This window comes from Zootoca vivipara, chromosome 10, assembly GCF_963506605.1.
Source record: "Zootoca vivipara chromosome 10, rZooViv1.1, whole genome shotgun sequence".
Taxonomy (NCBI): Eukaryota; Metazoa; Chordata; class Lepidosauria; order Squamata; family Lacertidae; genus Zootoca; species Zootoca vivipara.
In genome coordinates, this window is record NC_083285.1 from 41932431 (window position 1) to 41944727 (window position 12297).

The window sequence follows — 12297 nt, forward strand, 5'->3', positions numbered from 1 at the left end:
TCCCCAAGTGGAAGACCAGTATGAGCTGATGAGCTTATTCATTTAATTCTGTAGAAAATACTGAATTTAAGAGAAAGACCTTGTTATTATTACATATAAAAGATAAACAAGCTTCAACAATTATGCTTGCCATGGGGAGTGTAACACTGCCCTCTGGTGATCCCAATGACCAGAGAGTCTTCTGCCCAACTCTGATGCTCCAAAGATGGGTGGAGATTGTCCCCTGGAAGCATTCTGGTGATCCCTGCCCTCTCCCCATTTTTAAGGTTAGGAAGAAGGTAGGGGTTGGTTAGCAACTTCATTGCTCAAAGCCCCCAGAACACTTTGAACATACAGGCTCAAAACCAACACCGATCTGCTTTGAGGGTTTCTTTGGTGGCTGCTCAATGGCAACACTCCCTCTCTCCCATAGAAGGGGGGCAGTATTTGGCCATTACTTTGCTAAGCACTGGTAAAGCCAAAATGCTCCTGGCCTGCCTTTCCCACAGGACTTCTATTGCTGCTGAGTGGAGGTGATTGCCTCCATCAAGACATGGGGGGATGGGACAGGGTGGGAAGAGCGAACCTGGCAACCACATTTTTGGCTTAGCTAGCAAAGCTAGCCAAAAAAAGTAAAACCGTGAAGATAAAAACACTCCAGCTGCTTCTACCGGTATGAAGTAAACATGGTTGTGCCTGCATGGGGGGAAATCAACCACCAGAAAGGAAAGTCAGAGATGGAGCAGGAGTAGAGGGTAACTGTAGACATTTACAACGAATCTTGCAGTTTGCTTTTGGGCAAATAATTCAACCTCTCTTAAACCTTCAAAATGGCATATCTAGCAACAATCCAAATATAACTACCATCAAAATAATAACACTTAATCAGTATAGTTCTTTACCTCTGATTGGGTTGAGGGCAATCTGATCCATACTCCTGAACATGCATACCAAAAAAGCACAAATCTACACCATCAATCTCCTCAAAAGCAAAGAGGGCTTTTGTTCGATAAGGGAACTGTTCTGCCATCTCTCCACTATCTACAAACCTGCAAAATGTAAAGGCATAATTTAAAGGCATTCTTTGAAGACAAGCACGACAGAATGAAGGTAACAGAAATTCTAGTCATGTGGTACAGTTTCAAAAATGCAGATATGGTACCCAAAGTAAAAATTAGTAACCACTGCTATTTATTTTATAATGGATTTGTTTTAACTGCCTTGTTCTGTTGTAGTTTAACCTTAATGATGAAAACAGCTTTAAATGTCTTGATAGCATAACCGCTTGTCCAATTAATAAACTACACAAAATCTAAATGAGCACACCAGTAACTATGGAGAGAATTAGAGGCATCTTCGATAAGAATTTAACAATAAGAGATGCCTGTTCAGTCTCCTTAATGTGATTAATTTACTACCCTTCATTTCCTAGTCTTTCTCAACATCTCCCCGCATACCTTTTCTCCTCACCCTTACACTGCATTGTATGGAATCTAAGTAACAAGATATGCAACCAACAGTGAATGTCCTAATTGATATAATCATTCATACTATAATAGCAGCATTAAAACACTTCACATTATGACATTCCATGGTGAGTGTGTGAAGCAAGGAAATATCTTAACATTAGAAGAGATCTGACCACCTTAAGTCTGCAAATGAAAACTTAGCAGTTCAGGATATTTATAGCCTACTGAAATATTATGTTTTCCTCCTTAAATATTATTATTAGCTATAAAATAACAAAAGCCAATGCTCTATTTAATCCCTACGATCAACATTTTTGAATTAATTCACCTTACTTAAAAAAAACTGTTATAATGGGAATGCTTTAACACACATAGTAACTGTGCAATGAGAGGATTCATAAGAAAACATAACTCAAAAGACTTGAGGAAAAACGTACCTTGCTTTCATCCCTGGCTTTACCTCTACAGTTTTCTCTGAAGTATGAACCACCCTAACTATGACTTCGCCTGACTCAGGGTGATTCTGTCGTCTCAAGAACTCATTCACTCTGTTCTCTAAGAATGTACCAAGTCTTGTGGACGGTAACCCTGTATACAACAAAGAACTCTCAGCATACTTTCACAGTAAAACATCAACACCAAAATTGCGTAATAGAAATAGGTATAGTTTTACCTTGAGGCCCACTGATTAAAATTTGCATGCTTTTGCCCTTGATGTTAATCTAAAACTTCTGCCTATTAATCTACCAATTGAATGATGTAGACCTGCCTGGACACCGATCAACTAACCTGCTAACTAACAGTTTTCAATAAAGCTAGTAATTAATATCTACATAATGTTCTCCCCAAGAAAAGAGGGTAGCATCAGGTATATATATCGCCTAAATGAAGAAAATGGAATTCATCTAGAAACATGATTCCAGTACTTTTTGGCCATATGCTTGTCAGGATCTCCCCAGCAGGGCACTAGAGTTATTTAAAGATCTATCTCCAGCATCTAAAACTATCCACCATACTAGCAAGATTGTTCCTGAACGGACTACTTAGGAAAAAGTTATCTGTGTATAGCTCACTAAAAACACGGCATGCAGCAGCAGAGAAAAAAGGCAAACAGTATTGGGAATGATTAGGAAAGGGATTGGAAATCAAATAGCATGCACAATACAACATCCCCACCCCCACCCCAGTTCTCAAGCAATGATCCCAATAAATCCAGGAAGCTTTCATTAGGGGGGGGGGAAGCAAACAGATGTTGAGACTTAAAGTATCAGGCTCATATAGTGGCTTGGTTTCCATTTTAGGATCATGGGGAAAACTCCAAGTGTTTTGCTGCAAGTTAATGTCTTCCATATTTCAAGGATGTGCAGAGATCTGGGCCTCCTAATTGCACCTTGTTAGTGCAAGTTACCAAGCCACCTATAGGCAAGGACTTGCATCAAGTGGATGCTCTGACCCCTGAAATGCATCTAGTTGAGTCCATGAGACCTTCTCAGGTTCTGTGTCCAGCCTCTGGAACTCCCTGCCAAGGGAAACTCTTCTTTTTATGAAGGCTCTTGGACTTTAGAGTTTTAATTTTCCTAAAAAGTTGTAAGTGGGCAATTGGGACTGTTATTTTAACTTGCTATTTTATTTTTGTTGTACTTGAAATTCTCTAGTGTATTGATTTTTAATGTTGCTGTTAGTCATCTTGAAGGAAAGGCAGGATTAAAATGCTTTAAATAAAACAATCAAGTGTTGAGGAAGACAAGGAATATCTTCACTTACTTCGAGCACAAAATTTATTTTCTCTCCTGGTTCGGCCAGTTTTCTTTAGGCAACCATCACAAACAAAGCTGAAATAGAATTGGAAAAAAAATCAAAATATATTCTTAATAGAAAGCTGAATAATCTCCACAAAAATATTCCTTTGATATTTTCTAACATCCTGATACCCAGTATTTATTTCAACCATTATTTCTTTTTTTAAAAAAGGATAACATATTGGATTTGATCAATGTTTTAGTATGTATCAACAATAAATTAGGAAATCACTGAAAGGTCTTATTGCCCAAAATATGTTTTATCAATTAACTTCCCTTTTCCAGTTTAAGATGAGCACTAATTTTAAGCTGATCCAGTGATTAATGTACACTATACTATCACTTCAGCCATTTCCCTACAGCACTTTCTTCAAAGGAGAGCATAAATCCCAACTAGGACAACATACGGGATGGACAGAATGGAAGGTGCTGTGCAGAATGTTGGCCTGCCTTCTGAAATACTGCATCATGGGCCATATAAATGATGCTCCCTGTGCATTCTGAGATCTGTGGCAGTAGTAGTAAGGTTATTGGAACTAGAAAATCAAGCTTCCTGGGATCTGAGTTGTAGAAAGTCCCTCTAGGCAGCACTGATATTACGCAGGAGTATGTTAACAAGTGTCTATTAAGAGGGCAAGTTTATCAACTGACTTGAAAACAGTAACTTGATGGCAAGCATTTTAGAAAAACAAATTTAAACTAGCATGGTTGCTGTTTTAAATTAGACCACCAGCACTCTTCCCAGATAGAACTGTAGTCATTTTTTTAATTGTACACAAGCAGCACATCATCAACAAATTACCATCTTTGTAAGAAAAAAGGAAAGAAAAAATCAGAAAGCAACCCACCCAGATGGCCAGATTATCTCATTGTGAAGCACACAAATCTGATGCATTTTTCTTCCACATTCTATACATTCAACAAACCTGGAAGAGAGAATCAAAGTATAAGCAACATAGGAAGTTGTTGAAGATAACTGATTTAGAAAAAAATGTGTTGGAACTGAAGATTATGTAGCCCAAGTACAAAATATTCAGAACTGTACTTTTTCAAACCTGTTGATCTGCTGTACATGTATCTTTTCTCAGCAACAGTCTAGTGTACTATGCCCAAATGCAAACCACTACTCCCTATATGGTCTACATTGATTTTAGTTATGCATTATATAGCTTCTCTTTTCTTACATTCCACTACTAAAAGAATTCAGAGCAACTAAGATTCCTATACATCTAAGTTGTACAAAGCGCAGTTAAATGTTTACAAAGAGGATTGGGAAGCTTTTGAAAAAGTGATGTCAATTTTTATACTTCAAAACAAATATATTCATTATAAATTTGTAATATTGACTAAAGTAATCAAAGGCTTTTCTACCCCAAACTCAGATCATGTGGCTACACTTAGGCAGGGAAATATTTGCTTTCTTAAGATACAACACATCATCAATATTGCAGGTGATAAACTAAGAGAATAATGCTAAAGCCTTCCACTCACCCCTCCCACCCCCTGCAAAAAATATGAGAAAATGGTGAGAAAAAACTTTATTTCACTTTAAAAATGACAAGTGATTTGAGCTGCTCAAGCATTACTTACTGTTCAGGGTCCAGTGTATCATTTTTCCTTTTAGAAAACTGGTCTTTATTTATTGTGCTGGGGAGAAAAATTGATAATCACAGTTGTAACAAAAATAAGTAGCTGCTCATAATAATAATAATAATAAATCTTCCTAGCACCTACAGGAAACCCTGCTATGCAGCCCAATAGGACTCCATATGCATCATGCTTCTTAAGAATTTAAAATTTTGAGAGGAAAGAAAACTACAGGTGAATTAAAATAACTAGGGCAATGTAGTGGCTACTTAAAAGCTTATAAGAAACCAGAGTTGCCATTCATTACCTGTGACCACACACTTAAGCACTCCTGCTCCTCTGCAGATGCTTAAAAATCCAGAAAGTCTTAGGGTAGTCACAGGGCTTAGCAGTTTCATCAGAAGCTACAGATAATTTCTTCCTCACTAGGTACAGGAACCATGCAGCCACCATGCAGCTTCTAACTAGCCAAATTCAACCTTCCATCATAGATTGGGGAGCAGATAAGCACAAAGCACCTACTAGGAAGTACAGAACGTACTATTTAAACACATTCTACAGTTTGACGTATCATGAAACCCCATTTTATAAAACATATCATCTTTATGTATTTATTAATACAGTATACAACTGTATTAATTAGTGAGACCTCCTTATCTTCTCTCAACTGAAATACTTGCTTTTACTATGATAGCCTGGACATAGTTTTCCACCCTCTGGAAATTTCAGTTTGACTACTGTTATATGTTGTATATGGGGTTGCCTTTAAAATTGGTTCAGAAACTTCATCTGGTTCCAAACACAACCGATAAACTGTTAAGCAGGACACACTAGTTTCAGCACCTCTGCAGTATTAATAGTTCTGCAAAGTTACCTAATATTTCCAAGTTCAATGCAAAGTGTCATTTTTATACATTTAAAACCCTGAACAGCTTGACACTAGAGTACTTAAGAAGGACCATCTTTCCTTATATGCACCAGCCCACCTTCCAACACCCTTTTCCAGGTGCCCTCAACTCTTTTAGTGAGAACATCTTTTCAGTGATGATGCTTTGCCTTTGAATAGTCTCTCTAGACATAAATATGGCAGTTACTTCTACCCTGATTCAGCTCAATCTACCTTGATTCAGCTCAATTCCCTTTTTACCAAGGCTTGTAATCAAATTGCTGCTGCAATATCATCTATTATTTTAGTGACTGTCATACTCCCCCCCCCCTGCTGCTTACAGGGGTACCACTAGACAGGCAGTAGCCATGTTAGTCTGTTACAGCTAAATTAACAGAGTCTTGTGGCATCTTAAAGACCAACACATTTTATTATGGCAGATGCTTTCATGGACTAGAGCCCACTTCATCAGATACATGATTTTGTTTATCGCAATGTTGCTGACCATTTCATTCTTTTCTACTATGGTAAGTGTTCCAGAGAGGCTTTGCTGAAAAGCACCCTTTTAGAACAATATCAAACTAATTAAATTAGGTTAGGAAATTATTGTTAACTGTTGTAGTACATGCTTTTGTAACTTCTACCACTGAACTACTGCAGTGTGCTATCTATAAAGCTGCTTTAGGATTTTTTTCAGAAGTTGATCCAGAATGTAGCAGACTTTTGTTGGCCATAAGAATTATGCTACACTTAATAGGATTGATTACTGGTTTGTTTCCAACAAGTCAAATTTCTGGTTTCCACATTTAAGGCCTTAACTTTGGCATCCCCAAACTTTGGCCCTCCAGATGTTTTGGACTACAATTCCCATCATCCCTGACCACTGGTTCTGTTAGCTAGGGATCATGGGAGTTGTAGGCCAGAACATCTGGAGGGCCGCAGTTTGGGGATGCCTGCCTTAACTGATCTGGGCCTCATAACATGAAGGAATACCATAGGTACCCCATATGGAACTGAAATTTTGGGGGGTGGTGCTATCCTCTCAAAGAGGTATGGACAGCAGCAGTAAGATATAGACTGGGGTCCCCAGTGTGACACCTGCAAGTACCACATTGCCCCCAGGCACCCACCTTGGTACAAGCCAAGACCCCCTTGCCCCCCCTTTTTAATGGGGAGTTGTGGTCACTCTACAAATATGTATAATTGCATTGTGATATTTAGAGTTTTCCCCGGTCTCTTTACCAAAGATCCCAAACATGGAATTTGCCTTTTGCACAGCTGCCACACAATAGGTCAACATTTTCACTGTGCTACCAATAATGACTTCAAGATTTCATTCCTGAAGAGTAACCATCAGGTCAGACTCTATAAGCATATATGTGAAGTTAGGATGCTTTGCTCCGTTGCACATTACTTCACACTTGCTTACACTGAACAGCATTTTAATGCCCATTCATCCAGATTGGATTCTTTTGGAGCTCCTCACAATACTCTCTTGGTTTTACCACTGTAACAATTCAGCATCATCAGTAAAACTGGCTAATATACTGCTCGTGCTTAATTTCAGGTGATTTATGAACAAGTTAAAAAGCACCAGTACTAACCCAAATTCTTAGGGACCCCACTTCTCAAATCCCTTCATTATAAGTTGTTGTTGTTCCTTTTTACTATGCATTTTGTGGTTTTTATATTGTAATTTAATGTGAACTAACTGCCCTGAGATCTGTGGATGAAGGGCAGTATACAAAATGAATAAATGGCAAGTTTGGGGAAGGACAGGGGAGTGGCAATTTTTTGTTTTTGTTTTTTTGTGGGGGAGGTTTTCTGCCTGCTTTGGTGTGTGTCTATCTAAGCATTACCTGTTAACCTTCTGTAATGTTTATTTAACAAAGTTTATACTGTATACTGCTTGATTGTAATAAACATCTAAGTGGTTTACAAAACATAACATTAATGTAATGCCAACAAAAAAAAGTTAAAATGGGTATTTTAAAATGTTCAAAGATCAAATGTGCATATAATGAGAGGTAAGGTGATATCACAAGTAAATGGATCCCCAACTGTTGAGGGTTTTGTATTAATATATCAATAGCAACGCCTTGAACTTGGCCTGGATATGAAAGGGTATTTTGTAGTGCCTACCACAGTTTCTCAGATTTCAGAGTGCTCTTGAACTGGGGGGGGGATGGGGACATCTAGGATGTTCTTGGTGGTGATATTCCAGTTATGAAATTGTTGCCTAGAGAAGCTCTTTCTGGCTAGCGCCCTTTCACCTTTTGAAGGTTAGGAAACTTTCCTTTTCTAGAAGACATTTGCTGCCTCAGAATCCAACCAGAGTTATACTTATGTCTCTTGAGATCCAATGTATTTTATCATTAAAAATGTATTTAAAAGCATTTTAGGCACTTATTCTCCAGAAAATCTACTACATATTTTCTCCTATAGGTTAAATTAGTGGTGGACAAGACTGAAGACTAAGTTTTTAGCTAAGTCTCCTTCCAGGCGCTTCTTGTTTAATCCTCGGCATCAGGCTCTTTCCTGCTTCTAAAACCTTCCCTGTTTATATATTTTCACATATAACCCGAATCCATCAGGCAAAGGACCCCCACTTACTGCAATTAAGTAATCTATTTCACATATTATGGAACTATCAGAGCAACATTACAAATATTGAAGTTAAAGCAAGGGAGCATTACACACTGACCAGTCCAGATTTCACGACAAGTCACACATCAGCATGACAAGAGTGAGCCACAACAAGCCTTGAGCTTGTGCACTCCCCTCCTGAGAGTTCCAATGGTTCCACTTCTGGTTTAGATTAACCGCAACATCATGCCATCTGAACTTAACTTAAACTGTGGCTAGCATTAACTATGGGTTGTTTGAAACAAACATACTTCATAACACATGGTTTGAAGTTGAGTTGTTGCAAGCCATAGTTAAGGTTAGTCACAGTTTAGGGGTTCGGACAACATGCAGTTCTCATCTCATCCTTGCAGTTGTGCCTAAGGAGAAGAGGATGTGGCATTCAAATATGGCCAATATGTAAAGGCACATAAATATTCTAAGTGTCAGAACATGGTTGCAACCTCCAGAAAACAATTCCTATGAACACTCTGCTTCAACATAACCCTATTTTTAGCAGGAAAATCTGTCACCCGTGTTTTCAAATTTAGGCCTGCTTTCAGTTAGGTACCTGCCTGAACAATTGCTTACTGGATCTCCTGCTCAACAGGTTAAAGGTAGTCATGGTGTTATGTGTGTGCATGCACATGCACAAAATAGTTAAAAGTTAAAAAAAAGCTGTGAAGTTTCTTTTCTACAAGCAGAAGCAACAATTTTTTTTGCAGGTGGGATTGGAATTCTTAAACATTAGGTCTTTATGAAATCTAGCATATAAACTGGAAGAATGCTTCTACTTTTCAAAAGTGGTTTTTCATATTCTCACCAAAATATGAGTGTGTTTTAAAAGCTAAAGCTCATTCTGAAACATAAGGTTTGTCTAGTTTTCAAATAATTCTGTCCTCCATTCCTCCCATAATTGCACAAGGCCTCAGCATTAAATAAGGAATTTTATCATAAATTTGATGTAAATTGTTTAATAGTATTTAGAGTATGAGATAGACTAATGCTATGATAAATGTTGTAAGAAATTTAAAAATAATTAGAAAGGAGATAGCTACTCACGTTTGAGGCTGTGATGGGTCGTCCCCCAAAGAAACGCTCTCTCCTTGGATTTCATTGAAGCACTTCTCACAGAAATGATACCTGTCGGCAAGAAGGCCATATTTGGGTGAACTGTTCCGTCCACACAACACAGCCCAAGCCAAGCAACGGAGCCACCAATCACAGCAGGCCAAGGAGGGGGGCGGGAGCAGAGAGCAGGTCATCAACGGCGACAGGGACATTCAATGATGAAGATTTATGGGACCCAGAGTTTGTGTTTTGTTTTGTTTTTTTGTTTGGGTTGGTTTTTTTGCAATCAAAGCCAAGTGCAGACAACGACAAGCATGAAGGAGAAATAAAAAAACAACACACACACACGAACAAAGAAATAGGGATTTGCAGGACGAAAAACAAAACACAGAAGCAAGACAGGACAACACAAAGCAGAAAGCCAAGGCAAAGCACAGATTAGCATTAATCTCTCAAATGGGATCACAAGCAGCAAATTATAGCAAATAAAAAGAGTATTCCATTTTAGTATGCCCATGCCCTCCTCATTTCAATAATCAATGCTACAATAAAGCAGAGAATCAAAATGAAGAAAGGGTAAGAGCAATTGCTGCTCTGACATCTGCATCAGGGTAGCAACTCTTTTCACAAGAACATCTGCCAGGAGAGGGCTGGAAAGGGGTGAAAACAATCCATCTTGAGAATGCTCAAATGTTGAAAGGCCAGTCCTTCCCCTCAAAGCATTTTTTGTTTGCAACATCTGTTTAAAGCAGCAGTAACAATCCCCAAAATAATTTCTATGCAATTGTTCATGATCTGCCAAAATGACAGGTGCTTTAAGGCATCTGACAATCAGCTATGCATACGTATGTTCTTAATATGTGACATAGTGATGTTCCATGACTCCAAATTGATGTATTATTGACATATTAAAAGGATTCCATCTTCATCTAAATTAATGTTGAATGCTTTACTCAAGATGTTTTTTTACCCTCAAGAGTGCACAGAAACTGCAGTCTTTCCATTGCTAAGCAAGTTAATTTGAGTGCAAACATACAACAAAAAGAAACAAAAACAAAAAACAAAACTGTGACAGTATTATAAAGCAAAGCAAAACCAACACTAGAGGAAATGTAATTGCTAAAGAACAGATCACTTCTTCACCACCTATGTTTCCTATCTTAACAGGTTAGTTTATTTATTACACTGATACAATGACAAACATTGATTTGGACATTCAAAAGACCAGTGACCAAAGAACCACTTAGTGTTATCTGCTTAGGGGGGCTTTGCCTTGCATGTTTTGGACAGCAACCTTCCATTCCACATTGTTTTTGAAACTCCTCTTAATTTCAAAAGCTGTGATATGGCATGACAGTCTGCTGATTAAAGGTAAAAAAATCCAGTAGCAATGCCCTAGCCCATGTACACACCTACAGCAGTTCTTTGGATCCCAGCTCATATGTATACATATGAAGATTTATTTACTCAAGTTGGCATTTGTGATAAAAATGACTTATGGCATGAAGCTGTAAAGTTATAGAAATAAATGAAAGCTTAGCTTTAGATTTGTTAAAGAACTAGTTGTCTACTTCAGCAACCCACCCAAAGCATGATTTGTAGCAATACTCCTGACAAAAAAAGTTGTGTTCTCAGTTTTGCTTCCTCCCTTAAAAGAGCTCCAAACACAGTTTTTCCTATCAGATGTTTTCCGATGGCTCTTGGTCTGATGCAGTGCAAGATTTAGCTTCTTAAACAAGAGTACATACTCAGGAACACTTGTCAGTTATGCCTCAACAGTTAAGAGATCCCAAGCACACACACAGTAGTGTTACTACCATAGAAATTCTAGCTGAGAGTGAGAGACTGTAAGAGGCCATGGCAGAGTGAAGTCAGCCCCTCTCTGACCTTGCAGGCACCCTGCTTTTCATGCAGCTCTTAAACAAAACACAGCTTTACAGCTACAGCTTTGGTTGAAATAATTGATCTAAAACAGGAAATATGTCTCCCTTAGGATAAGACTGCTTAAATTCAGTGATGCAAACATGCATGCTTTTCTGTGCACTGTTTCATACAGAGGAAAAAAGGATGGCTTTACTGCAAAAGCTTTGAACTTATCTAAAGCATATGGAGAGTTTATATTAACGTCCTAATTTCTGAAACAGGAAGAAAAGGTCAATTGATGCAACAAGGCTTGCATTGGAAGTAATCTGCTGAGTATGCTATAAATATAAGTGCATGCCTATATCTAATATAATTTTTCACAGCTGGTGCAATGCTGTACCCAAGCATTTCCTTACCTGTTTTGGTAACTGTAATATGTAGCATCTCGTGGGATTGTGCATAACTGTTTGCCATAGCAACATAAAGTCTGCGGTGAAAACTCCAACTGAAAAAAGAGGGGAACACAGGTTGCTTACAGGTATCCAATAAATAAGACACTTCAAAGCAAAGTTTCAAAAGCTGCTACTACACTGGTAACCCAAAAGCAGTGAAGGCACAGATCCCACCCAATGAGGGCATGTACACTACCTCCAAAGGGCAGGCTGGGCACCAAATTTCCCTAGTGGATAAGCTCTAGAAGATTCCAGACACTGTCCTGAAGAGGCAAAAAGCCCATACTTGGGATTGCACAGAAACCGCAGGTTTTTGTTAAAGTATTCATAAAGTATTATAGATTCAGTGGTGGTAGTTCAATATCAATCCCCCCCCAGCTGCTAGAATCAGAGCACAACCTACAAATTTTGTGGTGCTAATGATTATTCCTGTACAACGTAACATTTATTAGGCAGTATTCTTATCCATTCGGAATGCAGTTTACCCCAAAGAAAATGTAGGGGTAGACCAGGGACAACAAACTTCTTAAGCCTTGGAGGACCGTCTGCTTTATTGCTTACATGCA

The 12297-nt window shown here is 38.4% G+C and overlaps 1 protein-coding gene across 1 annotated transcript in view; it reads right to left on the reverse strand.

Moving 5' to 3' along the window:
• EP300 (E1A binding protein p300) overlaps positions 1–12297 on the reverse strand; it is a 73116-nt gene that overhangs the window by 10722 nt on the left and 50097 nt on the right. The window contains exons 19-25 of the mRNA XM_035126525.2: positions 11696–11784; positions 9408–9488; positions 4838–4894; positions 4096–4173; positions 3213–3280; positions 1886–2036; positions 882–1028 (exon numbers count right to left, since the gene is read on the reverse strand). Coding sequence (XP_034982416.2) covers positions 882–1028; positions 1886–2036; positions 3213–3280; positions 4096–4173; positions 4838–4894; positions 9408–9488; positions 11696–11784 — 671 coding nt within the window. The remainder of the gene's footprint in view (positions 1–881; positions 1029–1885; positions 2037–3212; positions 3281–4095; positions 4174–4837; positions 4895–9407; positions 9489–11695; positions 11785–12297) is intronic.